General features: G+C 34.6%; 1 protein-coding gene across 8 annotated transcripts in view; it reads left to right on the top strand.

Annotated features, from left to right (window-relative positions):
• Nucleotides 1–14325, top strand: part of Upf2 (UPF2 regulator of nonsense mediated mRNA decay) — a 705876-nt gene that overhangs the window by 398206 nt on the left and 293345 nt on the right. For all 8 annotated transcript variants that reach the window (XR_016550243.1, XR_016550244.1, XR_016550245.1 and 5 more), the window contains one exon: nucleotides 5346–5405. Coding sequence is in view for 5 of the 8 variants with exons in the window: in XM_090412106.1 (XP_090268232.1) it covers nucleotides 5346–5405 (60 nt within the window). In the remaining 3 variants the exon portion in view is untranslated. The remainder of the gene's footprint in view (nucleotides 1–5345; nucleotides 5406–14325) is intronic.

Genomic DNA, 14325 nt, shown 5'->3' with positions numbered 1-14325 from the left:
GAGACATAGGGCTAACCACCTTATCCTCAAGTACGGTTGTGGTTGCAAGAATACGTACCTCGACACCATAAAAGGGTAGAAAGGGGGAGGATTAAGAAAAAAGAAAGATCTTTACATGTGAAGGTTCGTTTCGGCATTACAGTTATTCTCTGAGTTATACACAGTGTGCCTGTAAAGTCATGAGTCAATAATTATTATATTAAAACAAAGAACTGTATTTGGAATTGTCAAATATACAGATTCAAAATCTCCCTCCTACTCCACAGAACATTTACACCTGTCGTACAGGTGTTCAAAGGCACAGTGGAAACATCTTTCAGCCTCTGAGTTACACTTCATCTTTGGGAAGAGGAAAAAGTCTGTAGGAGCGAAATCTTACAAATGGGGGAATATTTGATTATACAGATTGACTTTGAAGCTAGAAACTGCTTCACAGGCAGTGCACAGTGCATGGGTGCTTTACCATACAACAGAAACCAATTGTTGTGGAACAATTCTTTCCTAACATGTTGCATGCAGGCATATAGATATTGCATTACTCCTAAATAATACTGACACTTCACTGTGGTGTCCTCAGGAACATTTTCATTTGTTCATGCAGAAACTGGCCATCCACAGCATGGTTCATCCTCCAGGGACTCCTTCCTCTCTTTAAACATGGAAAAATCAGCAGAACACCAGTGCATGGCTCAGATAGTCATCACTGTAAACTTTTTTTTGAGGTCTTGGTACACTTTGGTAGCAGTTTTTCTTAATTTACAGTTAAATTTTATCACAGCTCTTTGCTCCATGGTGCAAGTTCTGTTGTGTCACACTCGCACATTCTTACTTCAACGGTTGACACACGAAAACTGCCGTGTCCCCTAACTTGAAAGTTGCACCAGTGATTAAAACACATCCTAGCGGTCAAAACTCTGAACATGTTTGTAATTTTTATTCAAAGGACTTTGCTGTAAAAAAAATCAATCTCATTACTTAACAGGTCATATAGTCAAGATTGTATTTACAGTCCTTACTATATGACCCTTCAACTTCAGCTTCCTGTCTACTAAAATTCCAAGATCCCTAGCCTGATCAGTTGCTTCTAGCATAATACCACCAATATAATATGACATGCCAGCCGCCTGGTTCTCCGAGTGGTTAGTGTATCTGCTGTCTATCCAAAAAGCTGCAAGTTTGAATCCTGCTGTAGGCATGGATGTTTGTGATTGTTTGTGAAAATGCTAGTGGTGGTGGTGATGGGCAGTAGATACCATTGGTGTAGCTGGCGGAGACAGAGAGCTATAGAGCAGGTGCCCTCCCTCAGTGCATCTTTGGACTCCCTGGAGGTGTCACGTAATAATAATAATAATTGTGATATTTAATCCCACCGGAGTGCATGACTTTACATTTATTCCAGCTTATTCAAATCATTCTGCAATACTGCATATCAGTAGCACTTCTGATTACCCTACCTATCTTTGTATCATCAGCAAAATGGCTGTGTGTTGCATTTCAAATCTTTCCCAATATCATTAATGTACAGATTGAATAACAATGGGCCAAGGGCTGATCCTTGAGGCACTGCACTGGTTATCTTGGAGACCCCCCCCAAAAAAAAAAAGAAAAAGAAAATCACTCTTTGATATCTGTCAGTCAGCCATCCTCTTATCTATGCCAGTAGTTTATAATCCATTCCCATCTCCAATTTATGTATTCTCTGTTGTATTGTATTCTGTCAAAAGTACATGATACTTTAGCAAAATTCAAAAGTATCATGTTTTATCCATTCTTCTTGTCTAACTCAGTGGTAACATTATTATTATAGAATGTGAGCAGGTTGCTAAAACATGACGTTTCCTTAGTAAACTCATGCTATTTGTTGCAAAGGAGAAATTTGGTGTCAACCCATTTCTGAATACAAGTCGTAACCAATTTTTCCAAAATCTTTACCACCACTCCTGAGATGCTGATTAGTTGATAGTTGGATACATTGGTCTTTGCACCACCCTTGTGCAATGTAACTACTCTACATTCTTTCCATTTCAGCTGAACACTTTTTTTAGCACTCATGCTAATATCTCATCAGTCCCTACTGCAGAATTCTTATTCAGTTGGTGCAACAGCTCTAATACCTCCTTCATACACCTGGGTGTCTTCATCCAGTTAAGCAGTAGCAGTGAATGCAATGTTTCATGTACCAAGTTGATAGCTTTTTTTTAGCAAAATGACTACTCATTTGTTGAACAACCTATTCAACAGTCACTTGCATACCATCTGCATTCAGCAGTTATTCTTTCAGTTCATGCTTTCTTTAACTTGCAGAGCCGGTTTCTTTTCATACTCAGACTTAGCTTTTAGTATAACACTTGTGGCTCTTCTGGCTTGCTGCCTATAATTATTATAACTGACATCATCTTTATGCACATTTTATTCCTTCCACATCTTTTTCTTATGAATCTCTTGCTTAATTACATTACATTACATTTCACTCCTATGTTATTTATTCTTCAAACTCTAGGGACACATTCTGATATCACATAAGTATTTTTTAAACACTTTCCATACACTGTTGATATCCTTCCCATCCAACAACAAATGCCATGGCACAGAATTGAGCATACTCCTTAGTTGGTCATAATTTCCTGCTTTGTAGTTCAGCATGTAACCTTTTCTGAATAGAACATTCATAAACTTAGTCACTTCCCAAGTGAGTACCACATGATCACTCTCTCCAGCCTGAGGCAGAACAGTTACATCTTTAACTGAAACCCCCTCTGACTCTATAATCAAATCTAACACTCTTCAACCTCAAGTTCCTTCTGTCACATACTGCTTGAGAAAGTTGTCCCACAACAGCTCAGTAAATTCAGTTTCATTCTTCTCATTGGGTATCTGGGGGTCTTTAATTATCCAATCAATGTTTGGATAATTAAAGACCCCTATTATGATTATCAGTTTTACATGCATTGCCTTTATTTGGTGATGCGTTTCTTCATCGCTAGCAACCGATCCACCAGATCTGTAACAGCTCCCCACTATATATATGATCTTGTTAGACTCCACCTGACACCAGATGTCTTCAAACTTATTGCCACATGAAAAACTTGATAGTATTGCAGTCATAGGTCTGAATATCATTCTGAATATGAATATGGATAATGGTTAAAACTCAAAGAACTAGAAAAGAGCAACAGAAATGAAGCTGATCTTAATACGGAAATCGAGTACAAGAAAGCGTGCAATACTGTTAGTGTTTATAACAGATGAGGATAGAAAATAAATTAACTTTTGAAGTATCAGAACTTCAAACAAATGGCACAAGAATTTTAAAACTTCAATCAGGATGGTAAGATGCATAGGAAGAATTTAAAATAATAAGCTACAAAATGAGAGTCAATAAAATACAAATACTGATGTATGTAAGATACTATTGATGTACTATATTGTGGTGATTTGCTTATAACACATACCATTGATGACCACGTTACTATTGAGTTTTCTGGGAGAACAGTATCAAAAATGTAATAATTACTACAAAGAAATAGAAAAGAAATGTGAAAATGGTAGGTGTCATAGATACAAATGATTTAAGTAGTGATACAGCATGAATGGAGCCTGGAACTGACATGTCTATACACAAATGCCTGGCATATCAGTAACAGAGGAGTTGAGCTTTTTTGCCTTGCTGAATAGGGCATTAGTAATACCTGGCTTTTGAAGACAGATAGACTGACTGAAGTTGAGTGTAAAAGGTATGGTATTTTTAGGAAGGACAGGTATGATAGAATAATAGGATGTGTTGCCAATAATGTCGAATGATTTGAATCCAGTCAGAGTAGAATATTATGAATGTATTGGAAACAGTGTTCCACGCAGCAGTGAGTTTGAAGTAGTGTGGTGGGAGTGTGGAGTCTAACATGATGAATTATATGGTGGTGAGTTGTTATAGATCTAATGAATCAGTTGCTGGTGAAGACGAAGTGCATTGTCAAATTAGCCTGATAAGTTTCAAAGTCACCCATGATAGGTATCATGGGCAACTTTAATTATCCAAACACCAGTTGGATAGTAATGAAATCTTGTGAGAAGAAAGAAGTTGAATTTTTTGAGGTTTCAAAACATCTTCCTCAAGCAGTGTAACAGGGAACTCAAGGTCAACATGTGAACAAGTCGAATATATTAAAATGAGAGCTTGATTCAAATGCAGCATTGAGGCTGTATGGAATATTGGCAAAAGAATAAGCACAGTTCCTATGAGTGGATGAAAGGCAAAGATAATTTCATCTGGAAAGGGGTTTTAGACTAATCACTATTTCTGGAGTGGTCATTAAGGTAAGGATCTTTGATCTCCTCTATAGAGGATCAAAGTGCTTTCTAACCACTTCTGGTTCCTCTATCATATGCTTTAAGCACAGCTCTTGCTTTAGCAGTTTGCTCACCTTTTATAAAGGGAATGAACAGACCACAGTACTTTTAGATTTTGTCAAGGCAATTTGACAAGATTCCATGCTGGAATTTATTATACAAGCTCAAAGGGATATTAATACAAAATAGACCTAGCCTGACATGTTTCAATGGAGGTTCCAAGTCTAATAGGAGGATGATGCTTTCCACAGGGTTCTATACTGGGGTCACTGTTGTTAAACTTGTGTATTAATGATATTGGTCTTGAATAATATACAATTATTTTCTGATGATGCAAAGTTCAGAAGGGTAGTAAAGAACATTGTTAATATAGAATCCTTATATACCAATCTGAACATTTTGGACTGAGAATATTGAAGTCAGAGTATTATATTAATGTTAATTCATAACAAATGGTCAAGTCATCACTGCATAAATGCAGTATTGAAGACAATGATAACTTATAAGGAAGTTTTTCTTGTAATGTGCAAGGCTTAACCATAGCCTATTGTTCATGTTTATTTTGTATTCAACAACCATTTTGCTACCAATGATACACTGTAATTTTTGGACTGAAATATATGACCTTTGAATAAATATTATTCATTTATTTCTTGTGGGAACACAAGAAGCATATGAGGTCCAGTTTGGTTTTATGACATGCAGAATGGGTCACCAGTAGATATTGTGAGTGCCTCTTTGATGAATGTTGTTGTTTTAAATGATATCTTTTTTTAAGCATTTGTAACCCACAAAAGGGGTTCTCCCTCAGTCTTTAACTCTGAAGAACCAGCATAATTATTATTAATGAATTAAAATTTTAATTATATACATGCTCTGTTGAATGTATTTACACTCAATACTACTCAAAAAATTGATTGTATGAAATCTATTTATCAGATTAACATACAGAAAGTATGTATGTTAATTGAAAATAATTGTTTTTATTTTTGGTGTAGGAAAATGTTGGGCCCCAAGTTGTGGATGGAGTTTTGGAAGATCTTAGGCTTGGAATGGAGGTAGCTATTTAATTTATATATCCTACAGCATATTGATTAAAATATTAAGCTATTAAATGTTTTTAGAAGTCATTAAAATCACTCTAATTTACTATTGTGTTATACAAAATATTCTTTCATATTTGATCCCTTTATTTGTCCTTCCACTTGAGCAGTTACTCTGCACTACTGGTGACAAGGGAGGGAAAGAGAGAGAAAAAGAAATACTCCTTTGTTTATACTAATGTACTTGGTTTTTATTGTTCTCTTATTTTGTTGGTTTAATCATGTTCACATATTTTCACTAGAAACGATAAACACAGTAATTAACTTTTAACACATAAATTTACTCAAAAACTGAATATGGAAATACATATACAAATGCCTCATTATGCAATAATATATGCAACTGTTAGAAAACATTCAATTAAGCTGCATTCATTAGCAAATATTTAATGATAGGAAAGAGAGGATGGTATGAAAATTTTCTAAAACTCTATACTAATCTGGCAGAGAGGAAGGTGAGATTTTTAATGTATTTTCACTAGAAACGATAAACACAGTAATTAACTTTTAACACATAAATTTACTCAAAAACTGAATATGGAAATACACATACAAATGCCTCATTATGCAATAATATATGCAACTGTTAGAAAACATTCAATTAAGCTGCATTCATTAGCAAATATTTACTGATAGGAAAGAGGATGGTATGAAAATTTTCTAAAACTCTATACTAATCTGGCAGAGAGGAAGGTGAGATTTTTAATGTAAGCTAGATTTCTAATGAAGATGATTTTTCATCGAATATTTTGCTTACACTTGAAACGAGCTGAAATGTCAAGTAGTTACATGTTTAAGAAAGAATGAATGGAAGTGACAGAATGTATGGTTGATGGATGGAAGATGAGTCAGGTAGGTGATATAGAAGCAATAGAAACAGTAGTGCCATATGATCACAGACACTTCACAGTTTTGCTGGATACTTCCTAAAACAGAAATTGGAGAGACTCGAAAACCAATTATTAAGGATCAGGAAAGTTTTAAAAAAAAAAAAAGGTGACAAGATATCAGGGAAAGAAAATAATAATAAAAACAGAGGTTTGCAATAAAAGAAAAGAATAGTTGAAAAAAAGGATGTGGGATTTTCTATGATTAGAAAAGTTCTAGATAAGCAAATAATTAAAAAGCAGATTTTCTGGAAGGGAAGATTTCTGGTGACAGAGACTATATAAAATAGATAAAACAAGTAAAAGACATGATTAATTGGAACTGTGGATAAATGACAGTGTATACCAGTTTAATGGTACTAAGTGCAAGATTAAGAATTTAGGCAAAGAATTGTATTAATGATAATTCACTACAAGTGGTCAATGAAGCGAGAAACCTGTGGGTAATGGTAGACAGAGAGTTAAAGTTCACGTGCCACACTGCTAAATGGTTGAGTCATCGTAAGGAATTACTTCAGTATTTAAGAGAACACTAATAAAGTTTTTGTTTCCTGTTCAAGGATTTCAGAAGACCATATATTGACTACTGTGGTTAGATATCACCACCTATGTTTAGAGAACTTTACAAATGAAAAGATCTGACCAAAGATCACCAGGATGATATCCGGACTAAGGAATTGTGCATGATGACAGAGTGAGGAAATATGTTTTCAAATGTGAGTAACACATGGAAGAGATGAGATGATAGAAACATAAGTTGGGAACGGATCTTACAGCACAGTGTCTGGAGAGAATGTGTGTGTGTGTGTGTGTGTGTGTGTGTGTGTGTGTGTGTGTGTGTGTGTGTGTGTGTGTGTGTGTGTGTGAGAGAGAGAGAAAAAGGGTAATCAATTAGCTGAACTTGGCTCTGCTAATGATAGCTCTGCAAGTGTTGCCAGCTTACGGGTGTGCTGAAAAGTTGTGATAATCACCATGAAGTAATTGAGGTAGAAACTTTATTCTACATATTCCCCATGAAGTGTTATATGCTTGGTACAATGCTGCTGCAACATCTGCAGTCCTCTGCAGATGTTGCAGCAGCATTGTACTGAGAAAAAAGTCTTTCCCTTATTTCACAAACCAGTCCTCTCATCAGCTGCAGATATGACTTCATATCTGTGGTACATTTTGATCCTTTGAAGTGTTTCTTTAAATTTGGGAATAGGACATAGTCAGATGGGCCCAGTTTTGGCGAATGAGGTTGGTGAGGCAGACATCGAAAACCCAGGTTGTGTATTGTCTGTTGAGATGACAGCACATATTCTCTCTTTTGGCCAGCATTCAAATGTTTGGGAATCCACTTTGCTGAGAGCTTCTGCCATGTCCACATGTTGGTGGATAATGACCCAGACTTGTTCCCTGGATATCTCCATAGGCTTTGCAATGTTTTTGACTAGTATTGGTCTATCATCAAGGATCATGTCATGCATTGCATATATGTTTTCAGGTATGATCGCTGTGGAAGGTCTTCCTGACCTGGGCATCTTTTGTCTCAGGATGCCATTCATCTGGCAACCGTTGGATATGCTGGGGCGCAGTCCCCTAAAGTCTCACACAGAGTTTGGTGAATTTCAGTTGCAGACTTTCCTTGCAGCATGAAAAAGTTGATGATGGCCTGCACTTCTGTGTCTTTGAATTTCTTCAAGGCCTCTGACATGTATTTTTATATATCCTAAAAGAAAAATAAATTACATGGTGGTTAAAGGGCTTTAAGATATGTTCTTTCTTATGGTTATATCAGTTGCTTTAATAGCATTTTTGACATATATATCACATCTGGATGGGTGTCTAAGTGTGCAGAAAATTTGTGAATGGTTCGCAGAATAAATATTCTTAAATATGGTGGCCTTTCTCCCTAAACCACCCTATTCCAGTTTTGTAAATATTAGTATTCCATTAGCAGAACCTGTAGTATAAGTAAGAAAGAATATTTATGAGTTTTTAAGATAAAATTTTCTAAAAAAAACAACAACTAGAAAACAAGCCAATAACATATAATAACTCTAGTGAAAATATTTAATCTTTAAAGGTACCTGTGGCATGATTATAAATTACACTATAACCACAGTAATTAACTTTAATGAAATGAAAGTACAGATATTTTGTACTGGAAATAACTACATTGTCAATGTACAGAAACAAGCAAATCAAAGAAACAGGAATACAAAGTACATACAGCAGTTGGTAGTTTACCAATTAAAATTAAAAACTGTTGCCATGTGCTAGAAATTGATATTAATAAATAATATTATTAAAAACTATTTTTGATGGTTAAATAAAATAAGAATCTCCCTAGCATTTAGGAGAGAGACAATTGTTCTGATTCAGATTTGGCTGATGGGTTTTTGCAACTTTCTTTGAAAAGGTGTTCCTATTGAAACCTGCTTCTATTGAGAAGACATGCTTCATCCCAGTGTTTATTGTCAATACTATGTCGTGTCAGACCAGGCTTTTGAGGTTTCATGTATTCATTATAATATTGATGTTCATTAATTCTTTTTTCCAGAGAACAGTCTGTCTGCCCAAAGCATGTTAGATTATATTCACAAGGTATCTGGTAAATGCCAGCTAATGATAGATGTGACAGTTTGTCTTTTGCAGATGGCAACAAATGAGAAATTTTGTTGATAGGAAAATGTGTGGAAATGAGATGATACTTCTTCAGAATTCTACCAATCGGTTCAGAGATGCCAGAAATATAATAGATTGGAACCTTTGCATTTCTGTTGAAGAATCCTGAGGTGTTGGAACATAGGAGTCGATTATCTGCTGGATTTGATTAGATTTATAACTGTTAAATTCCATTAATTCGATAATGAGCAGTTCTTGTTGTAAGCTTGAGGGAGAGGAGCACACGTTATGTGCTCTATTAATTAAAGACTTGATAACACCAATTTTTTGAGAGGTGTGATGAGCAGACTTTTGATGAATGTATCTGCCAGTAAAGGTAGGTTTTCGATAAACACTGGTTGATAAATTACTGGAGGCTGTGCGCATAAGAAGGATGTAGTCCAAGAATGGTAAACTACCAGCCTTTCTTTTTCCATGGTGAATTGAATGCACAGATGGGAAGGCTATTGATCTGTTGTAGAAAAGTGGCGAGTTCATTTTCAGAATGAGGCCAAACAGCAAAGACATTATCAACATAATGAATCAAGTCAGAGGTTGGGGATGAATGGATGAGAACAAGGTATCTTCCAGATGGTTCAAAAAATAGTTTGCTAAAGGGGAGAATGGGCTATCCATGGCAGTACAGTACCTTCAACTTGTCTATAGATCTTGTTTCTCCAGCTGAAATATCCTGATTCTATAACAAATTCAAAAATCTTTTGCAATATCAGGAAGGGGTAATCATCATATAGTAAATTAACAGCGTCAGATAATGGAATGTTGGTAAAGAGGGAAACAATGTCAAAGCTGACTAACAAATTCGACTCTTGTATTTGAATATCCTTGATTTTCTCAAGAAAATGTGTGGAATTCTTGATGAATGAACTGGATTGTCCAGTATGGGTAGTTAATAAACGTGACAGAAATTTAGAAATTCTATAAGTGGGAGAGTCAATACAGTTCACAATGGGTCTTACTGGATAACCTTCTTTATGAATTTTTGGGAGGTCATATAAATGAGTTCTTCCAAAATGGGTGCGCAACTTCTCCAAAGTATTTTGATTCCAACTAACAACTTCATCGAGCAACTTATTTAATTGTTTAATTTGTGTTTTTGTAAGATTATAACTAATTTCTTGATAGGTGGAGGTATCCTGTAAAACAGTCTATCTTCCTCTCATACTCAGCCTTATCCATTACCACTACAGCTTTTCCTTTATCTGCTTTTGAAATAGATATAGTGCTCTTTTGGCCTAATGAAAACAACGCACAGATTTCAGCACTGGATAGTTTACATGGAGATAATTTGCTTTTAAAAAGTAAAGCAGCAACTTCAAAGCAAAGTTTATTAGAATCTTCGCTGGAAAGTTCTGACAGGTTGCATTCAAGGTTATGTAATTATTGCATATTGCATAACATCGAATGCAATCTAATTTGCTACCATTGGTGAGTGTCTTAACAGCTTTTTAAGCATTTGTAACCTGTGAAAGAGATACTCCCTCAAGTCTTTGATTCTGAAAAACCAGTATAAGAAGGATCACAGACAATTGATTTTGTGAATATAAGGGAAAACTCATCTTGCAAAAATTTGCTAAAAAATTGAAATGATATTGCATTTTTACCAATATATGAAAAGTAAATGCAGTGCAAGATAAATTTCACAAAATATAGTTTTTTTTATATATTTATATATTATTTATTTAGATTTTAATTAGATTTTCATAATATTTTTATTCTTATTCTTATACAGTGAAAGTGATATTTTATTGTTTGGTGAGTTTCCTAATTTCTGTTTTGACTTAAAAAGTTATAAATATTCTTTCTTACTTATACTACAGGTTCTGCTGATGGAATATTAATATTTACAAAAATGAAATAGGGTGGTTTAGGGAGAAAAGGCACCATATTTAAGAATATTTATTTTGTGAACCATTCACTATTTTTCTGCACACTCAGACACCCATCCAGATGTGATACATATATATACAAGGGTGGTCTGAAAAGTTTTTTTTTTTTTTGTAATAGATTTCACGGTTTGATATGAACACAGATGGATAAGAAAATAACTATTTATTAACTTAAAATCTAATATTTCGCTGGTATTATATCCAGCTGTATAAATCTACCAAAGATTTGGGAGACAGTCATCTTAAGACCAAATTAATATTTATTACTTTTATTTTACTTCATTTTTTCAAACTTTCTAAGACTATCATTTGAACTACTATTTCAAAACTTTGATTTTTTTTTTTTTTTTTTAATCTAGATGGTGTCATATTAGGACTTTAGTCTCGTGTTGCACGCTGCAATTACTTTTACTAGCCCCACTGTTACACCGGATTGTGGTTGTTTTGCATTTGTAACAAACTTTGTGTTGTGTGCTCTGAAGATGCTGGATATAATACCAGCGAAATATTAGATTTTAAGTTAATAGATCTTTCAACAATCGAGAAAGAGAATACCGCTGTTTATGACCGATCATAAAAATTGCCTGCAAGCCGATTACAACAAATGGCAGCGTATGATATTTTTCATACAAGCGAAGCTTTTAAGCAGCAATGCAGAGGCTGACCCTAATGAATAAAGAAGTAGTAAAATTTGCAGAAGAGTAGAAGAGACCATACCGTCGGTTGTTTGAAAAAAAAGAAACAAAATGCTCGCCAAAATACGTTAGCTCAATTCTTTGTTAAGAAGTAGATTAATAAAATTTATATTCTGAATATGTTTTATTGTCTTTCAGCTTCATGATTTTACTTTAACTAGGCCCTGAGATACCTTAATTCTTTTATAAAATAAAATTAAGGTTCAAAAAAGAAATTTGAGGAATGAATTATACTTTTTTCCATAGGTTATTATATTCGATTAGTGCATTTTCGATTAATGCGCCTGTTTTAAAGAACACATTAGGCGCACTAATCGAGGGATTGCTGTATATATATTTTGTCATACTCATACAAGCACACATATTCCTACACATGTGGATATTTATAAAAATAATATCACTATGAACATTTATATATAAATGTTTATATATAAAATTTATTAATCAAAACCAATACATTTGTTATACATATATGATTACTCCTAATATCTGTATAGCAAGAAAATTATCATCATCATCATCAAATTTCTGCCATGTACCCTCAAGGGGTGTACAGGATATGATAGTACTACATGAAAAAAATTACATCATTACTAACTTCCTATCTACAATTTTCCTCCAAATCAGTCTGTTACTTGTCAAGACTCCAACATTATCAGATCTTACATTTCTGTCGTCTAAGGCACTTTGTACCGTATCAATCCACCTATATCTTGGTCTTCCTCTGGGTCGTTTTCCTGCCAACCTGGCAGAGAACGCTTGTTTTGCTAATCTTTCTTCGCCTATTCTGTTTAAGTGACCATACCACCTGAGATTAGCTCTGCTAACGCATGCCTGGATGTTGACAATGTCAAGTTGTTTCCTAACATCCTCGTTTTTAATAAGATATTGCCATTGATGCAATCTGTTCACACCTATAATCTTTCTCAGGACTCTCATATCTGCGGTCTCTAAGACTTTGATCAAGTGTTTTACTTCTGACCCAGCTCTCAGATCCATAAGTTAAAACTGCTTTGAACACTGTTTTGTATACAGCTAATTTAGTGTTCCAAACTAACTTCTGTCTTATTCCATATGAATTTATTCAATTGACTTCCCACCATACCAGCTTTGCTGATTCTGTTGTCTATTTCTATATTTAATTTATCATCTTCAGTAAAAATCGTGCCTAAGTAGCTGAAATATTTTACTTGTTCCAAAGGTTCTCCATTCACAACACAGTTGACATTTTCAATGATTCTGCCTATTTTTATTGTCCTTGTCTTTTTATTGCTGACCTTCATACCATATCTATTACAACAGTTATTCAATTTAGTCAGAAAATCTTGCAGACTTATAGCAGATTTATTTTGAATTATAACATCGTCTACATAAAGCAAAGAGCTGACATTAACATCATGAATTTTGATATCATGTTTAATACCACTTTCCTTCATAATGTGATCCATATAGATAATGAATAACAGAGGGGATAATGTACATCCTTGTCTCACACCAGATTTAACATTAAACCATCTTCCTGTACTTCCTTCATTTCTAACTGCTGACTTACAACTCAAATAAAGAGTTAAGTATTGCTTGATATAATGCCCCATTGACACCATATAACTGTAGTGTATTGAATAGTTTCTCTCTTGGCACCTTGTCATATGCCTTTTCAAAATCGACAAAATTTATACAGATCTTTGTTATATTCCAATGATTTCTCCACTATTTGTCGTAAAGTGAAGATCTAATCCTGACAGCCTCTAATTGACCTGAATCCAGCTTGTTATTCACCAAGCTTTTCTTCCACAATTCTTCTCAACCGTTTCTCAAGTATACTTGCATATATCTTACCAGGAACACTCAATAGGGATATACCTCTGTAATTCTCACATTCAGTTTTATTTCCCCTTTTTATGTATAGGTACTATGAGAGCTCTACTTCAATCATTGGAAATTCGTCCCTCTGTGCAGGCATTCTGAACTATGCAGTGCAGCCACTGTAAGACTCTTATACCACCATACTTCAGCATTTCTGGTTGAATATCATCTACTCCTGCTGCCTTTCCACATTTCAAGCCTTTGATGGCTTTTTCTACTTCAAGTATAGATATGTATTCCTGACTGCATGCCTGGTCAGTGTTTTTTATCACTGTGCTGTCATCACTGCTTGTTTCATTTAGCAGTTTTTCAAAGTAATTACTCCATACTTCAGGGATATCTTTTTCTCCTGTTTTTCATGTCACCTTTATCATCTCTAACTCCTTTTATAGCAATCTTTCCTCCATTCCTAAGTTTCTTTAACAACCTCCATAATATTTTGCCACCTTCTTGATATTTATTTTCTATGTTCTTTCCAAAGTCCTCCTGTGACTTTTGTTTAGCTAGTTTTACACACTGTTTAGATTTCTTACATTTGTCTCTGTATTCTCTAAGAGCACAAGCTGACTTATTTGCCAGGAACTTTTGATATACTTTCTTCTTTTCCTTCACTGCCTCTTTAACTTCCAGCTAATTTTTCTTTCCTTCCAGACAACTTCACCACATGCCTCTCTAGCTGAATCAATCAGGGTTTTCTTCAAGGCTTTCTACTGAATCTCCAAGGTTTGGTTGCTGTTCTCAAACTCTTTCATTTTTCCTTCAGTAATCCTTGTGTATTTTAGTCTACAGTTCACATCTGAGAGCTGCTTAACTTTTATTTGCTTTAAAACTTTCTTACATGTCATTCTTTTCAATATGAAATTCAATTTTA

The sequence above is a fragment of the Typopeltis vanoorti genome, chromosome 2 (genome assembly GCF_054136105.1).
Source record: "Typopeltis vanoorti isolate ZY-2024b chromosome 2, IOZ_Tvanoo_1.0, whole genome shotgun sequence".
Lineage (NCBI taxonomy): Eukaryota > Metazoa > Arthropoda > Arachnida > Uropygi > Thelyphonidae > Typopeltis > Typopeltis vanoorti.
Note: the sequence above shows the minus strand (reverse complement) of the source record. Positions and strands in the feature narration are given on the sequence as shown.